The 18409-nt window shown below is 56.1% G+C and overlaps 1 protein-coding gene across 1 annotated transcript; it reads left to right on the plus strand.

Annotated features, from left to right (window-relative positions):
* Positions 1-208: 208 nt before the first annotated feature.
* On the plus strand, positions 209-15468 carry RAC2 (Rac family small GTPase 2). The gene is made up of 7 exons (XM_063075352.1): positions 209-245; positions 2424-2495; positions 9717-9834; positions 10591-10653; positions 11205-11364; positions 14597-14728; positions 15391-15468. The coding sequence occupies exons 1-6, from the start codon at positions 211-213 to the stop codon at positions 14725-14727; spliced, it is 579 nt and encodes a 192-aa protein (XP_062931422.1). The 5' UTR covers positions 209-210; the 3' UTR covers position 14728; positions 15391-15468.
* Positions 15469-18409: the final 2941 nt, after the last annotated feature.

Genomic DNA, 18409 nt, shown 5'->3' on the forward strand with positions numbered 1-18409 from the left:
CACCTGAGCCCCCTGCTGCTCTGCCAGACCACATGCTCCGCCTTCTGCAAACAGCCGTGGGGGCAGCGGCTTGGGTAAGTTCCCCTTCCGCTTCCTCCTGCCTTCCGTCCCCGCTGCTGCTCCCCGGCAACCTCCCTACACCCCTGCTGCCCGCAGACTCACTCCCAGCCCTGAGCTGCCACCGCCACCAACCCCCAGGCCCCGGACACGATGCAGGCCATCAAATGTGTGGTGGTGGGAGACGGGTAGGTACCTGGCTGAACTTCCTCACAGTCCCCCACTGGGGTACCCCAAGACCCTCCTGCCCTGCTATCCTTAGGGAAGCCCCCTGCCCTGCAGATGTAGGAGTCCCTGGGAGGTGGCTGGGAGTAGTCGCTTCCTACTTCTCCCAGGGCCAGAGGGAGCACCCGGGATGGATGAGGACAGCTTCACTCTCCTCAGCCCACCCCAGCCCGGAAGCTGCCTGGGCAAAGGGTACAGGAGTGAGTGTGGGGGTGCCTGAGGCTCTGCACCTGCACCCTGAGAGCTGGGGGCAGGTCTCCCATGGAGGTGAGCCTCAGTCTTCAACTCTGTGGATGCAGTGGGGAGATGGGGAAGCAAAAATTGGGCCTTTGTTCCCAGGCTGACCTGGGCTCTAGTCATTGGCTTGGTGCTGCTGTGTGGCCTTGGGCAAGACACAGCACCTCTCTGAACCTTAGCTGGGCCATCTGGGAAGAGGCCTATGCCCCCCGGCTTGCTGTGGGGTCACTTGAGATATGTTGAGTGGCTGTCTTGCTTGCAGTGTGTGCTCAGTGAATGCTGGCCTCCTGAGCCCTCTCCCCATCCTCTCCCCTCCCCCTCAGCCTGCTGGGTTGGGGAGGATGTGCGGGGGATGTAAGGGCAGAAGGTTTTGATGGGGGGGTGATTATGGGGGATCAGTGGGGAAAGGGGGCAGGCTGGGTTGAGGGTCCTTCTCAGTTGTCAGGTCTCAGTGATCTCAGGCTGTCCTGTCCCCTGTGGGCCTCAGTTTCCTCATCTGTAAAATGACAGGTCCCGATGTCAATCTCTCACGCCTGCTAGGAACAATATCCTAGGGTCCAGCCCGAAGGTGCATCCTGGGGTGTTCCGTGAGTCCCTCCCAGGGTCTTCTAGCTGGACAGAGCCTCTTGTCAGCTCTCCCATTCTACAGAGGGGCAGCCTGAGGCCTGAGAGACATGGGTCTTTCCTGGCCTGGGTCCCAGTGGCCTTGACTTTGGCTCTGACCAGTGTTGGTGGGGGCGGGTGGTTTATCAGGCAGCTGCTTCTGATGCACGGGCCGACCGTTATCTGCCGCCTGGTCCTGCTCACTTCTGCTTTGTATCTGATCTGACAAGGGGAGGGCGGAAGTCAAGGGTAATGCTCCAGTCATTCAAAGTTACCTTGGTGGCAGGCCCTGAGGAGGGTGGTGATGGAGAACAGAGGGCCAGCAGCCTCCTTGGAACAGGAAGTGACAACACCAAGCAGACCTGGGGAAGGCCCCGAGCTGCCCCTCGGCCTCTTGACTTCCTGCTGAGCTACCTGCATCCCCTCCCTGTCCAGCAGGCCGGGAGACAGCACAAATAATGGTGACCGCCATTTATTTATCACCTACTGTGTGTTGGGCACTGGGCTTGGTCATGTCCCCTCTATTTTATCCTCCTACCAACCCTAATATCAGGTCCATTTCACAGGTGGGAAAACGGAAGAGCAGAGAAGTTAAGTAATTTGCCCAAGACCTCACAGCATTGAACCCGGGTCTCTCTGACTCCCTAACCCTGTGCTTTTAATTGCTTTGCTCTCTGGCAAGGTGGGAGGGAAAGAGGGGACAGGCTTTCCCTGTTACTGGCTGCCACAATACGCAGGCACTGCACTAACTGCTTTTATGGGAATCATCTAATTTACTTCTCAGCACACTGCTATGAGGATGGATTCATCCCAATTTTCTAGATAGGGAAACCGAGGCAGAGGGAGGTTAAGTGACTTGCCCAAGGTAGTGTCCCTGGAAGATGGTGGAGCTGGGATTTGAAGCCCAGGAGTGTGATGACAGAGCCTGGGTCAGGCCCCAGGCCCCACAGCACTGTCCAGGTCTACTGGGTACCCTCTGCCCTTAACCCTCTGTCCCACATCGTGGGCACCTGGGTCAGCTGGTTAAAAATACAGATTCCCAAGTCTGCCCACATCCATGGATCAGAATTTTTGGAGTAGGACCCTAAAGTCTGAACTTTAACGAACACTCCAGATGACTCTTACAGGTTCTCAGGCTCGAGAACACTGACATGGGTAGTCTCAGACAGGGAGGGAAAGGCCCAGAGGGGCGGCCCGGGTAGACTCTGAGGTCTCCCAGAGGACCAGGAGGCACTTGGAAACCTCCCCATGTTTGAGTCAGGACCCATGACCGCCGTCCTCTCGCACTTCCTGTCTTTCAGAGCCGTGGGCAAGACCTGCCTTCTCATCAGCTACACCACCAACGCCTTCCCCGGAGAGTACATCCCCACCGTGTGAGTTCCTGGGGAGGGGCGGGGGTCCGGAGGGTGGGGGAGACCCATCACCAAGTCGACTCCCCTTCCAGGCACTTCCTGTGGGCCAGGCCTTGTGTGGGCACTTGGGGGTCGGGCGATTGGGTGATGCCAAAACCGCAGTCTTCAGCCGGGTCTGGCAGAGCCACCAGTGATCCAGCTGGAAAGGCCCTGCCCTCTACTGCAGGCTGTGGAGGCAGAGCTGTCACTTGACATACTTGGGAGGAGTATGTAGGTGTCAGACTAGGGAGGGAAGGGTGGTTGAGGAGGCATCAGCCTTCGGTAGTCCCATCGCTCCCAGGACAACTTCCCAACTCCCTAGCACGGCATTCAAGGCCTTTGTGGCCTCCTCCTCACCCTCCCTTCCAGCTTCATCACCTGTCACTTTGCCTCGCGTTCTGTCTGCCTGTGGCCCCTACTGTCCACCGCACATTCCCCAGGCATCTCTACCTCAGGGCCTTTGCTCAAGCTGTGCCTCCACCTGTAGTGCTTTCCCTTCCCACGTCCATGTGTCTAAAGCTTCCAGGCCCAGCTCCAGTGCCCCCTCCTCCAGGAAGCCTTTCTGATCTAGCCTGAAAGAGTCTCTCTCCCCCGAGTGACTTTATCTAATATCTCCTGTAACTGTAAGCCTGTGGAGCGTGGGGAGCTGCATCCATTTCTTTTTGGGCCTCCCCATTGTCTCAGCACAGTGTCTCATACATGGTGTATTATACACATCGTCTTATATACAATGTGTGTGTTCTGAGTTGACTTGAATTGAACATCGTGGGAGAGACCCTAGGAGGACCAATCACAGCTACCGTCTATCGAGGGCCTGCTGTTTGCCAGGCCTGCACAAGAAGCTGCACTTGTGTGATCCCATGTGATCATGAGAAAGGGGTATTATTGTACCCAGGATACCCATGGGGAAGCTGAGGTTCACAGCTGCTAAGAGGCTTGCCCCCTGGGGTCACCCAGGCCTGTCTGGATTCAGAGCCAAGGTTCATACAGAGCCTTGCTGGGGCCCTCATTTTTTGATATTAATGGGGCCCCTTTTAGGAGCAGGGATGGATTCTTCTGGAAAGGAGGGGAAGAGGCAGGTGGGAGAACAGTGCCTGAGCCAAGAAAGCACTGACCCACCCTGTGACATCAGAGGATCAACCACTACCCTCCTCCCAACCCCAGACTCCACCCTTAGCCCAACAGCCCTGTGTCTCCTGACCCACTACAGGTGGGCTGGGCTCCCTCTGCTGGTATCCCTACCTGGGACACTGGGCTCAGCTGCCTCAGACACCCTGGCCCAGGTGAGAGGAAGGCAGGCAGCCAGGAGAGGGCAGAGAAACCTAGGCAGGGAAGTTGGAAACCAATTGCTGCCCCAGCTCGGCCCTGTTGCTAGTGAGCGCCTCTCTCTGCATCTGCCCTTCTACGAAAAATGGGAAGGAGGATTCCTGCCTGTTCACCATCAGTCATCAAATGTTTATCAGGCACTTCCAAGTGCCAAGAGAGAGCTGGCTCTGAAACTGAGCAGCAAGGAAAGTGTAAAATTGGACAAAGTGGCTCCTGCAGAAGGCCACTGTCACCAGGAGTGTGCTGTCACTGCCTGTGTCCCTGAGTCTCTGGATGCTGGCTTGAGACCCCATCCTGCCTGGGTTGGGGGACCCACTTGCTGAAGGACCTTGGACCAATCACTTTCCTTCTCTGAGCCTCAGTTTCCCTTTCTATAAGAGGTGGGGGCTTGTCTAGGAGATCTCAATCTCCTTGCCTGGTGCCTCCCCTGTGCGGGGAGATGGAAGGCTGAGGCTTCTGAGGCCAGGCTAGGGCCAGTTGCTGCCAGCAACTTGGAGGCCCCTGGTCCCTGGTGGCCCCTAGTGGACTTGGTTGTCCTGGACAAACTTGCAGAAGCTGACAGAATGGATCAGACAAGAGCTTCCTTCCCAGGACTCTCTGAGGAGTTGGGTCAGAACATCCCACTGGGCTGGCTCCGTGGGTGTGCTGCAGATGCCATTGCACAGAGCCCCTGCTTGGAAGGGTCCTGCCCCTGGTTTAATGCTCTGATGTCCCCATCTTGAAATGCTTAATAGTTATGGAACAAAGGGCCCTGCGTTTTCATTTTGCACTGGGTCCCACCCTCCTTTGACTTCCAGCACAAAGTTGCTCAGCCCTGGGCAAGATCCCAGGGGGCTCCTGCTACTGCCAAAGCCTGTGCTCCCGTGACAGGGAGGGTAAAATAAGTTACAGTGGGACCCTGTCATTGGAGGTGGGGGAAGAGGGAGAGAGGGTGGGTTGCGAGATAAAGGTGGGAGAGCTTCTGGGGCTGGGGGTGGGAGGCAGGCGCTGCAGGCACAAGATCAGATAAGCCTGAGAGCTGAGTTGGGCTTGCTGCCCGAGGTTGGCGGTTAACAGCTGAGGGGCCTCGGAGCGGACACCTCCTGAGTAGGGCGCACTGTGCGGTGGGCCAGCTGGTCAGGTGCCCAGGCCGTGAGGCTGCCCCCTGATTGGCTCTTGCCATGACCCCCCATCCCATCAGAGGTGTCAGCCTGCTCCGTTTTATACATGGGGTCACTGAGACCCAGAAGGGTGATGGGATTGATAGGATTTACTCATCCCTCCCTGAGGCTGTGGCATTTAGAGCCTGGTTATTTAGCAGCACCACACTCTCCCAGAGTCTGGTTATTTATATCCTAGACCCAATACTGTAGCTGGTAGGGCCCTATGAGATCATTGCATCGACCCCCTATATCACAGATGGGGAGACCAGAGCCTGCTCTGGGGATGGTCCCATGCTGGAGATTGGGGATACAAAGACATGGCAGGAAGCCCCTGCCCTTGGGTGCCTGTGACATAGGGGGTCCCCCCTTCCGCCTCGCCTCCTCATAACCATGCTCAAATGGAAGCCCAGGTGAGCTTTTAAAAGTGAAAGATAGAGTCACACCTGGCCTAAATCCCTCCCGTGGCTCCCCTTCCCACTTAAAACCTACCTTCTATCCTGACATTCAAAATCCTGAACAACCGGCCCTCCCCCACTCCCAGCCTCTTCTGCCACACACCCTCTTATCCACTCCACAGCCTCTCCCACTTCTGACACCCAGAACGTGCCCTCCGTCCCTGTGTTCAGTTCCCTGCTTAGATAGCTCTTCCTTGACCCCTGTCTAGAGCTGCCACCTGCCTCTGCCCAGCCCTTTCCATCACACGCTTGACCCTCTTCATGGCCTGACTTGATCTGGCTTTATGTTGCTGCTCTCTTACTCCACTCCCCTGCTGGGATGGGGGCACCCCAGGACAGGGCCCTGTCTGTTTAGTTCTCTGCTGTTGCACTTGTTTCTAGAACAGAACTGAGCACATCATGACAGACACCCCCCTTACCCCCCAGCAGGCAGGCAGGCAGGCAGGGCACACTTGGCCTGCCCCAGGAAGGTATGCAGGGGTCAGTTCTGTAAGGGAGAATACACTGTTACTGTAGGTTGAACCATCTGGTACTGATGTTTACCTTCGTGTGTGATCCTCCTGTCAGTGAACTGGCAAATCAAGCCTGGAATTCCCATAGACATCAGCCTCCATAGCTGGGTGTGCCAGGGCCCTGCCAAGCTTGCCTGCCTGTCCTCTCACAGTCCCTGTCCTCATCCTCCTGCCACTGGACGTGTTAGTCCCTCAGTGATCTGGGCTGGCTCAAGCCTTGGCCTTTGCTCATGTCCCCTCCTGCTCCACCAGTGACACCTCCTTGCCACCCCTCATTTTCTCCAGCTGCCCCCATCGCTCAGCAAGTACACAGAAAGAGCCTCCCCACTGGCCTTCCAGCTTCCTCTCTGGCCCTCCCCTAAGACATCTCCACCCAGCTGCCAAGAGGGGCCTTTTCTAAATGCAAATCTGATTTCATCACCCCCCGCCTGGTTAAGCCCCTCAGTGTTGGTTCCCATTGCCCTGAGGACAAAGACCTGAATCTTTATTGTGGTACACGCCTCTGCCTGACCTGGTCAGTTCCCCCCATCCCCAAGTCACCAGCCACACATGCCCTGTGGTCTCTGGTTCCCTTGAATGCACCATCCTTCCACCTTGGGAGTGGGCTTGAGTGGAGGTCAGGTGACACCTGGGTGCCGAGCCCCTTTTTACCTGCCCCATTCCCCTCCTCCACTGCATTCCAGGGTCAGAGCTGGGCCTACATCAAAGGGCGGGTCTCAGAGGCCGACAGGTCCTGGGTAAAAACGCTGTCTCCTCTGTCTCTGGCATGAAATGGCAGCGATGCTTACAACACAGGCTTTTCTGAATTGGGTAACAGGATCTAGCCCTTACTCTGCCACCAACTGGCTGGGAGATCTTAGGCAAGTCCCTTCCTGTCTGTGAGCCTCAGTTTCTTTATCTGGAAAATGGAGGTGAGAGCTGGCCACAGTGGTATGTAAGGTTCCTCTGGTCCTGGTTCCTGTGGGTATCTTAAATAAAGGGGCACCCTGGGAGTTTTGTATCATTGACATGTCCTGACAGCTGTCCCTCCGGCTCCAGAAGCTGGTCCTCTGGGGAGGGGCACGGTGGGGGAGTGGGCAGCATTTAAGACCTAATGTACAAAGGCCCCAGCCCTCTGCTTGGCCCCAGAGTAGATGCTCAGTGTGGTTAAAGCTCTTTGCCCATTACCGGGACCCCTAAGATCCTGGGGGTGACCCGGGGGAGACAGATGCCTTTGGCTCAAGGAATCTTGGGAGGCTTCTTGGCGCTAGAATTTCAGGCTGGACTTCAGAGGAGAAAGTGTCCCAGCATCCCAAGCTTGTCCCAAAGACGTGTTTTGTGGTTGAAGCAAAAACAACCCAGGCTTTTCTTTTCCCATCCTGCCCAGTTGTGCCTTCCTGAAATCCCATGGCAGTGTGCACCTGCTATGCACCGGACCCCGCGCTGGCCTCAGAGTGCCCTGGGAGCAAGCCGGCTCAGTGCCCGCTGTTTGGGTGCTGAGTTCCTAGCTGGGGGTCAGGAGAGGCTTCCTGGAAGAGATGACATTGAGCTGGGGCTGGAGGGATGAGTAAGAGTCAGCCTGGCAGTGGGGAGGAAGAGGGGGGAGGGAGGGAGGGAAGAGTGGGAAGTCAGAGGCCGGTGTTTGCAGGAACTTTCTAGGCAGGATGGAGCGGGGCCATTTGAGGAACTGAGAGGTGACCAGGAACACTCTCCAGGGCTGAACAAGCACCGTGCATTAAAAATGTCAGGCTGGCCATTTGGGGTGGGGTGGGGGGGTGGGGATTCTTTCTCAGGGGAGGTGTCTTTGGAGTTACTCTGAAGCATAAGGACTTCTGCAGCCTGACACTGAGCAGTATTCTGTGAGGGCTTCATGGAGGAGGTGGCATCGGAAGGGTTTCAGTTCAGTTTGGTTTAATTCCGTTCCACCTGTGTTCACTGGGTGCTAGGCCTGAGACTGTGGAGATGAGGCAGGCATGGGCCTGGCCCACACGGAGCCCACGGCCCTTGGAGGGGACAGAGAAGCTCTGCCTGCTCATGGTCAAGGTGAAGCAGTTGCCTGAGGATGGGAGCGATGAGCTCTTTCCAGGTGGGGACAGGGAAGTTTCCCCGCAGAGGAGGAGTTGCCTGGGAAGGGTTTTTAGGCATGAATAGAAGGCAGGAGTGAAAAGGGGCTGGAAGGGAATTCCAGAGAAAGGCACAGAGGAGCAAAGGCGTGGAGGCGGGCGGCCTGGAGAACGTGGAGGGACACAGGCCAGGATGGGTGGGAATATCTGGACAAGCTGGGGTAGGGAAGGGCATTCTGGGCAGGGCACTCAGCAAGGGCATGCACAGGGAGGCGGGCAGTGTGAGCCTTGCTTGGGAAACGGCGTGGCTGGTATGCCGGGGAAGAGGAGGAGAAGAAGCCAGAGGAGCCTGGGGTCTCAGTGGACCAAGTCAGGAGACGAGGAGCAGGGCCCAAATGAGTGACCTCAATGAGAGGGGTGATCCCCAGCCCTCAGGGGCCGGCAGTGGGGACACCCCTGGAGGCACAGCTGTGGCATGGGGCAGTGAGTGCTGGTTGTGGAGTCAGACAGAGAGGGCTGCTTCTCACAGAGTTTGGTCACTCACTGGCTGTGTGGCCTTAGGCAAGTCCCTGCACCTCTCTGATCCCAGTTTTCTCTCCTACAGCATGAGGAACCAGCACCTTTCTCTTAGGGTCATGTATAGTGAGAACTTGCTTTCTAAAGACTCCCCTTCCCTGAGCTTGGAGCCCTCGAGACTCTTGGCCCTCCCAGAGTCCCCTGGACTGCTCCTTCCTTGATGTTTATCAGGCTCCTTGTCTGGTGTCTGACCTCCCACTGACTGTGAGGGGCAGGGACAGACTCGTGCTCCTCAGAGTCCCCAGAACTGGAATGGAGCCTGCTGTGCAGCAGGTGCCCAACACATAAGTCTGGAAGCTCGTGTGATTGTCCTAGAGGCCTCTCTGGTGCTGGCAGGGAGATTTTAGTGGTTGATGTTGTGCCTGTCCCCTAGGCATGTGTCTTTCCAGCATGTGCCATGACACTTCCAAGGGCTTGTGACTGATGGCTTTCAGTGTGCACTTTGGGGTGGGCTGAAGGCCCCAGGAGCAGCCCTCTGCCAATGGGAGATGGGAGACCGTGGATAAAGACCCCAGCTTCCTGCCCCCTCTGGGGATGCCCTGAGCAGGGTCCATGCTGCCTCCCAGGTGGCCCAGCAGGACTAAGAACCAGTGGTCCACAGCAATGACAGCTCAGTAGCACACCCTGTATCAGCTGCTGTCCCTTTCCTGACTCCTCACCACTCCCCTCCTGCAGCTTCCTGGGATCACCTCCCAAATAAACCACTTGCACCACCTCCTTGTCTTAGGTTTTGCTTCTGGGGGGACCTAACCCAAGATGGTGTTGAACATTCATTCAACAAATATTAGGTGACGACCCTAGGTGTCCAGACTGGGAGCTGGGTAAAGTTCATTCTGATTAGGACTTGAAGGGAAAGTCACACAGCCTCAAGCCACCACCTTTCTAAAGGACAATTAAAGGCAGAAAAGTGATCAAGAGATAATATTTTCCTCTTTTTACTTACTTGCATTAAAACATTTTAATATAATAAATCAGTAATGAAAAACGAAATTAGGAAAACCCAACTGTTTAGTGCTGCGTGACTTTGGGCCAGTCACAGCCCCTCTCTGGGCCTCAGCCTCTGAATGGAACGATGTGGGGTTGGACAGGAAGTCCCCAGGCTCTGGGGTCTGAAACTGACCCTGCCTTCTGTCTCGCCTGCTCCCCACAGGTTTGACAACTATTCGGCCAATGTGATGGTGGATAGCAAGCCCGTGAACCTGGGGCTGTGGGACACTGCTGGGCAGGAGGACTATGACCGCCTCCGGCCACTCTCCTACCCCCAAACGGTGTGCTGCCCCCACCCCGTCCTTGCCGTCCTGGACTTTGCTCTCTCTGTTCCCTCTGCTTGGGATGCCCTTCCAGCCAGCTCTGACTCTCCCCCAAAGGCCCTGCTGAGGACTCTGCCTTGCTCCTCCCCAGGCTCCCCAGCCCTGTGTGGGTCCCCTGTTATCACCCTGACCCGTCCTCCCAGCCTCTGCCCATGGTGCCCCCTGGATCCAAGGGTGAGCAGGCAGACCCTGCGTGGGGGCCCAGTAGGCAGCCCAGGACGGTGAGCGCTGGAGGTGCTGGGGGAGGAGAGGAGAGGTTAGGGGGTGCCTACCTGGCTCTAGGCCCCGGGGTCCTTGGCTCTCCCTCCAGGTGGGCAATGAGAGGGCTGGGCTGGAAAGCAGGTGGTAGAATAGTGCATGGTGGGGAGCATGGATTCTGGAATCCCAGATCCCCCCTTAGCAGGGGGCACCTCGGCAACCCCTTTAACCTGTGTATAGGCCTCACCTGCCCCACCTGTAGGATGGGGCTAGCAGCAGCCCTTACTGCAGAGTCGTGTGAGGACTAACCCTTTAGAAGAGGCCCTGGCCTTGAGTGAGTGGTAGGAGAGGTGGGAAGGCAGCTCTGCTCTGCCCAGGTCCTAAGCCCCCAACGTCCTCTGGGCTGCTCCACTCTCAGGGAGCCCCAGGCCCCACCCCTCAGTGGCTGCCAAGGTGTAGAAGGGGCACGGGTGGGACACCTCTTCTTCACGCTAACCACGCCTGCGCTGTCCCCAGGACGTCTTTCTCATCTGCTTCTCCCTTGTCAGCCCAGCGTCCTATGAGAATGTCCGTGCCAAGGTGAGCTCGACACAGCAGGCCTGGGGGGCATGGGGGCAGGTGACCCTGAGGGAGGCAGGGAGGACTGCCAACTTGAGACCATGGGCAGAGAGGGTACTTGACGCCGACCAGGACTGGTGGGGGTGAGACTCAGAGGGTGTCTTGGGGGCTGGGTTAGTTAGCTTTACTCTTTGCCTCCTGTAACCTTGTCCCCTCTCCTCCTGTGACCTTGTCCCCTCTCCTCCTGTAACTTTGTCTCCTTTCCTCCTGTACAATCTCATGCCACCTCTTATCTCCACACCACATCCTGTCTCTTTTCCTACAACCACGTTCCCCTCTCCTTCCTGCATAACCCTGTGACCCCCATCCTCGTGCCCACCCTCCCTGTACAACCTCATGTCTCTTCTCGTATCCTCCGCCCACCTCTTATCTTCTCACAACTCGGGACCCTCTTCTCCCCACACTCTTATGCTCCCTCTGTTCCTTGCACAACCCCATGTCCCCTCTTGACCCACACAATCTCGTGCTTCATCTTGTCCCTGCACAACCTCGTGCCCCGCCCACCTGCTCAGTGGTTCCCTGAGGTGCGGCACCACTGCCCCAGCACACCCATCATCCTGGTGGGCACCAAGCTGGACCTGCGGGACGACAAGGACACGATCGAGAAGCTGAAGGAGAAGAAGCTGGCACCCATCACTTACCCACAGGGCCTGGCACTGGCCAAGGAGATTGGTATGGAGCTGGGGCTCAGAGAGGGGGGCTGGATGCAGGGGGAGCCCCGACTCAGCCTCATGGCGATTGTGAACATGGCTTCAGGGCCAGGCTCTGCGGTTCAAACCCTGACTGTGCTCTGCACTAGCTGCGTGACCTTGGGCGAACCACTTAGCTTCTCTGTGCCTGTGTTTCCTCATCAGTAGAGCGTGGCAATTGTGACAGCCTCTCCCTCATTAGGTGGCTGGAGATTTAAGTGAGTTAACACACATGAAGCACCCAGAGCAGCGCCTCCATGTGGGAAGCACTCTGAGTTAGCGAGTAGTGGTAGGAGCAGCAGTAATAGTAGTATCTATAGACAGACATTGAAAATAAGGGGTGTTTTGCACAGCGATGGAGTAGGTACGCTGTGGTTGCTTGGAGGACGAGCAGCCAAGTCCATCTTGTGTTTTCTGGGAAGGCTTCCTGGAGGAGGTGCCCCTGCATTAGATTTGAAGGGTGACTCACCCCTTCCACCTCTTTCTTACCTCCCTTTCCCCATGCTCTGGTTTCTCAGCCAAACTCCTCTTTTCCTCCAGAATACTGGGCCAGAGAAGTGAAGTGACTTCTCAAGGTCACACAGCTAGTAGGTGGCCGAACTGGGATTTGAAGGAAAGACAGCACAGTGCTGGCTCAGTGCGGGGTGTGGGGGGCAGTGGGGGGTCCCTCCCAGTGGCTCAGGGTTGCCTGCACCAGGGAGGTGATGGCTATGGTCTGGCCTCTCCCCTGGTGTCTGGGCCTGCTGGCTCTGTACCTGTTCCTTGTCAGGCACCAACCTGCCTGTAGTCCGGAGATAGGGCCATTTGCCCAAGAACCAGGGACCACCAGCTGGGTTTGGCCACTATGAGTTGTGCCTGCTGCCTCTCCACAGGGTCCCCAGGCCAAGATTTGGCCCCGCACCCCCTCCCTGCCTCAGGTCACACTCTTCCTCCTGCCGGAACTGGGAGGGGACTGGCAGTTCTCTTCACAGGAAGAGAAACCACAGCCACCACCTCCCTCCATCCCGTGACTAGCCCAGTGACATGGCCATCTTCCCCAGGGGCATCAACTGCTGCTTAAACCCCGGGTCCCCTGCCCCGTCCTGTGGCTCAGCTCCTGCCCACTTGTCCTCCCTCACAGATATCAGGACCGCACCCCTGCCTTCTCTTCCATCTGACCAGCCTGAACCCCTGGACTCCTTCTGTCTGGGACAGTGGGTCTCCAGCCTGTGCCCTTGCTGTTGACAGCCCCTTCCCTTTTCGAGCATTGTGCTTTGGGGTAACGTGGAGGATCCTGGAAGCCCAGATTCTGGTCCTGGCTCTGGCACAGATTGGCTGTGTGACCTTGGGTTAGTGGCTCTCCCTCTCTGGGCCTCAGTCTCCCCATCTGCAGCTGGCCTGAAGGATCCCCAAAGGCCCTTTTTCCTCTATAAGGAGGTGACAGGGAGGAAAAGTCACTGGCTCAGGGAGGAGAAGTCACTGGCTTAAGGCCATCTAGCCAGGATGTGGCAGATCCCAGATTTGAACCCAGGTGCCCAGCTCCCTCATTCACGAAGACCAGGGCCATCTGTCACCCCCTGGCCTGCCCCCATGCATTCTTTGCAGCCCCCTGGTCCTGCCTTACCTGACCAGTCATCATGTGTCAATGTGTCCTGGATAGATGGGAGAGACTGAGGTCCGGAGAAGGGACACTGGCCAAAGTCCGAGAGGGGTCAGAGGCAGAGCTGAAGCAAGCTCGGGCCCCCAGCTAAGGCCCCTTGTTCTGGACACCACTGAGCCAAGATAGGCGAGTGGGCAGGCGGGAGCCTGGCAGAGGCAGGAAGTGGGTGTAGAAGAAGTGGGCACTGGTGGTGGACCCTGACAGGGAGACAGTGGCCAAGTGCCCAGTGACACCAAGTGCCTCGTGACACCATCTAAGCACAGAGGGTTATGGTGACGAGACTCCCGGGCCCAGTTCCGGGTGCTCCGTTCTTGCCAGCTGAGCCCTGGGACCACTGCCCATGATCCCTGGTGGCCATACACCCCCCAGGTGGAGGGGAAACATCAGCGTGTGACTTTGCACAAGTGACATCCTTTCTGAATCTCAGTTTCCTCATCCCTGCCCCACCCTTTCTCCCCAGCCCCGGGCCTCGGTGGGCTTTCCCTTCCCGGGCTGCCCTTCCAGCAATCCTGACTCCCCTCTTCCCAGCTGCGTGCCTTTGGGCTCATGGCTTCCCCTCTCTGGGCCTGTTTCATCGTTTGTGAAGTGGGGAGTCAAAGTATTTCTTCATGGCACTGTGGGAAGCACCCAGCGTGTGCCTGGCAGGTGCTGACCTGTGGCAGTCCCCTTCCTCTGCCCACAGAAGAGCGAGCGGGCTTCAGTGGGGGTGCAAAGTTCCCCTCCTCTCCCTCTCCTTCCTCTTGGTTCTGAAATAGGCCTTCAGGCCCGCAGGCCTCTTGACAGAAGGGGTTTTGTGGTTCCTCACTTCAGGGAAACTGTTTGGGTTGTAGTAGACAGGGGAGGTCATACAGGCTTCCTCCAGGAGGTCATGGAACTCTGTCCCTGGGAGTGGTCACTCAGTCTGCCTTTCTTGCTGTCTGCCCTGGCTCCAGCCTGAGTGGTCGTGTGGGAAGAGGGCCAGTCCTCTTGTAGGGGGAGAAGGGGCTCTCCAATTCCCATTCCCCTCATGAGGCCCTGGCTGCCCCCAGCTGGAGGGGACATGTTCAGAGTGTGACTTTGGACAAGTCACATATCCTCTATGAGCCTCAGTTTCCTTGTCTGTAAAATGGGGATGATGCTAGGTAATGGTCAGATGCTGTTTAGACGGTCTTGGTAAGGGAGCCATGAGTGCCACAGGCCTCCTGAGGGTTATTTGCATCCCCGGGAGAAGCCTAGAGGCTATTTTCTAGAAGGAGTGAGGCACTGAGAGAGTCAGTCACTGCAGCTTGAGCCCTTTCCTTCCTGGGAAAGTATCAAAATTCCTGCCTGCCTTCCACCAACAAAGGGCTGATTGGTCCAAGAAGGACACAGACCTTCCCTTGTAGATCTTAACCTTTCCCATTGAATTCAAGCTCCCTATTTCAGACACGAGGAAACTGAGGCACAGTGACAAAGCTCCCAGGCGGCCCCACTGGGGCTGGAACCTGGACTGCAGACCCCACAGCCTGGTGTTTGGCTGTGTGGCTTGGAAGAGGCCTTTGCGCAGAGACCTCCCTTGACTTAGGCCTCTGCTCTCCTGCTCCCCACCCCCCACCAGACTCAGTGAAATACCTGGAGTGCTCGGCCCTCACCCAGAGAGGCCTGAAAACTGTCTTTGACGAGGCCATCCGGGCCGTCCTGTGCCCTCAGCCCACGCGGCCACAGAAGCGTCCCTGCAGCCTCCTCTAGGGTAAGAGCTCCTTCCCCACAGCCCCCCACCCCCCACCCCAGCACGTTCCGGCTGGGAGGGGGGCTGCTGAGCAGTGACCCTAGCTTCACTGATAGTGGCATATAGTGTAGGACAGAAGGGGGGTAGGTATCTAAGTAGCCTCAGTTTCCCCAGCCATTTCGTCATTTGCCTGAGCCAGTCCTGCTCTGCGGAGCACATTTCTCAGAAGGAAGGCCAAAGGGATCAGAAAATGCCCGGTAACCTGAGCCAGGGCATGGAGTGTCACTGAGCTCTCATGCTGCCCATTCCTGTTGGAGGTGGCAGGAAGGATGAGATGGAAAAGACACCCCAGCCCCTGCACCCCAGGAGAGCCTAGTTGAGCTAGAGAGACCTGACATCCACATACACGGGTGGAGGTGGGACACAGTGAGCTATCGGAACCCTGGGGCAGAAGAGAGCAAGGTGGGAGTGGGTTGGAGGCACCCTTCAAGGCTTCCAGGAGGGGTGGGACAGGAAGGACCGAGAGGACTTGGCGCGGTAGGAGGAGCAGGGAGGGCAGTCCTGGTGGGAGGGCAAACCTTGAGCAAAGGCTGGAGATTGGAATGAGCTGTGAGCCAGGAAAGCTGTGAGCTATAGATTCTCCTTGTCCCAAAATTCTCACGCCCTGCCCGTCTTCCTTCTAGGTTGCACCCCAGCCCTCCCACCTGGATGGATCTGACCCTCCAGGGTCCCCACCCCAAGCCCGATGGCATCCCGGCTGGCCATGCTGTCCCCTCCCTGTGGTGTTTCTTAGCAGATGGCTGCAGAACTTGGTTGATTATCTTCTCAGTGTTGGGGGCACCCTGGGGCCGGGAGGGTATGAATTTGCATCCCAATCCTCACAGGCTCCTGCCTTCCCAGGGGCTGGAGGGGAACCCCAGGACTCAGCACCACAGTCCCACCCAACGCTGGGCTCCCTCTGGAAACTCTGGGCCAGACGGTTGCCAGCCACCATTTGTATACCTTTAGGGACAGGACTCTTACTCTCTCCTGAGGCAGTCTGCTCCAGTACTCATGGTCCTGCTTGTCTGAAAGTTCTCCTTCTACTGAGCTAAAATGAGTGTCTCAGAACTTTGCTCCTCTGGTCTTGATTCTCCTTTTTTGGGACAACATAAAACAAACCAAACTCTCTAAGTCTCTGTGTGTATCTGCCCAGCCAATCAAAAGTCTGGGTTCACTGACCCTGGCCATCTCTCAAGACTTTCTGCTCAAGTGGCAGGATCCTGAGTTTCATTTAACTGTGAGAGCTTTGAAACCTCCATACCCTGCCAGTCAGGACTTTTGCTATTGCAAGGAGAAAACCCAATTCAACCTGCTTAAGCAGAAAATAAATTTACTGATTCAAGTTTGGAACTATCGTGGCTTCAGGTGCAGCTTGATCAAGGGGACTCAGCTGATGTCATCAGAGCTTGTTTTCCTGTATCTCTTGGCTCTGCCTTCTGCTGGCTGGTTCATTCTCAGGCAGGTGGCTCTTAGGGCTTCATCCTTCCAGGTTCAATCCAAAAGAACAAATCTGTCCTTGACAAAGTTCTAATTGAGGTTTACTCTGATTGGACCAGCTTAGGTCCCAGGCCCTGCTTCAACCAATCATATCCCTCAGAGGGATGCTGTGGTCTGATTGGTTGGGCCTGAACCACATGCCACGCTAGAGCAAGGAGTGGAGGCAACCCCAGCAAAGCCATTTGTACTAGCGTGGAAGGCTTGGTTCTTAAATGGAGACTGAGAGTCTGGCTGGAGTTTGGGAATTTGGGTGTCTGTCCAGCAATCAGAAACCCTCAACCTCCACTATTGGAGATCCTGCGAAAGTGTCTGTCCCAACAGTAAAGGAAACAATGCAGGTCTCAGCAGACACAACACAAGGGTGAGTTTCTTTAAAAGAGAGATGGCGTCGTTGTAAGGATTTACGTAAATACATAAAGCACAACAGTGCTTGGCATAGTCAGTCCCACCTTAGTGTTTGCTGATTTGCGGGTAAATGGCAAGCTTTCCACTCCTGCAGACAGTTACTCTTCTCTACCTAAACTTTTCATCCAATCATCCAACACATACTGATTGACCACCTCCCCTGTGCCAGGCGCTGTTCTAGGTTTGGGGGATCCAATAATGCACAAGAGTCCCTGCCCTCAGGGGACCGACACTCTACAGAGGCAAAGAGAGATAAGAGCCAAACCTGATAACCCAGAAGTCTCTCAAATCCCAGCCAACGAAATGCTTTGGGTTTACCTTTTCTGCTTTCCTAGAGCTCCTGGCCACCCCCTTGCCTCCATAAGTCCCCAAGTTCTGAGGCAGGACCCCCTCAGCCCACTTGCCTCTTGGGAGCCCCATCCCACCTTGAAAGGGACTAGGTGTGGTGCGGAAACCCCTTTGCTTTACTTAGTTTCAGTTCACACACGATCATTATATTTTTAAAGTTACTTCTCCTCTGACACAAAAAGAAAACATTACCCCCCCCCCCCACAGCACAACACAGACATGGGTGGGTAGACCCCAAACTCTAATAATTTTGGTTTAAAATCCCTGAGGCACTCCCCTCCAGTTGGTCAGAGTCTGCAGGAGTCTCTTTCTTTTTTTTTAAAAAAAATTATTTTAAAATGTACTTTTGTTGAAACATTTTAAAATTTTACACAAACTGTATTTAAACAACCAGACTCTGGACTTGAAGGGGAAAGTATCCGGGATGCATTTCTATTTCCTTTCTGCTGTTGAAGAGTCACTGAGCCCCACCCAAGGGCAGATTCGCCCTATGTGTGACAGCTTGGTAAAAAAAGGTGGATCGTGAAATTGTCCCTGGCTTTCCAATACTGTGAAAACCATTCCCATTCTGCAGTGGATCAGTGTATTCAGAGTGTTGCTACATTGTTGTTGAAACTCGGAGAGCAAAATAAAGTCCCAAAGGGCCGAACCGTGGCTCACTCGGGAGAGTGCGACGCTGGGAGCGCAGCGGCGGCGCCGAGGCCGCAGGTTCGGATCCTATATAGGGGGCCGGTGCGCTCACTGGCTGAGCGCGGTGCAGACGCCACCAAGCCAAGAGTTACGATCCCCTTACGAGCTACGATCCCCTTACCGGTCACCAAAAAAAAAAAAAAAAAAAAAAAGTCCCAAAATATAAAGACAAGAGCTAAACGAGCATTCGACTGTTGGAGAAAAAAAGTCTCTGCACGGAACCAGTATTTTCCCCCATCCCATGTCCATTGGATGTCAATCCAGACATAGCACTGGCCATTTAGTTAAAACAGACAAACAAAGACATATACCAGTGTGCCTGTGACAATGACTTGATGTCCAATAAAATAGTGTGTGCCAGGGCTAGCCGGTCAGCTCATTTGGGAGAGCGTGGTGCTGACAACACCAAGGTCAAGGGTTCAGATCCCATACTGGTCAGCCGCCAAAACACAACAAACAAACAAACAAACAAACAAACAAACAAACAAACAAACAAACAAACAAAACACTCGGGCCAGGGAGGGAACATCCACGTCCTCTGCCCAGGCCTCCGCGGAATCCCGCCCTCGCGGGCGCCCTCTAGCGGACGTGCGACATATCCCCGCGCTGCGCAGCGACGGCGGCTCGGGCCCGCCACTGCGGAGGCCACATGGGAGCAAGTCTGCAGCCCGCCCCCGCGGCCGCCTCGTTCAACCCGACACACGGTGGCGCGAGGAGGGG

This window comes from Cynocephalus volans, chromosome 12 (genome assembly GCF_027409185.1).
Source record: "Cynocephalus volans isolate mCynVol1 chromosome 12, mCynVol1.pri, whole genome shotgun sequence".
In the NCBI taxonomy this organism is placed as follows: Eukaryota; Metazoa; Chordata; class Mammalia; order Dermoptera; family Cynocephalidae; genus Cynocephalus; species Cynocephalus volans.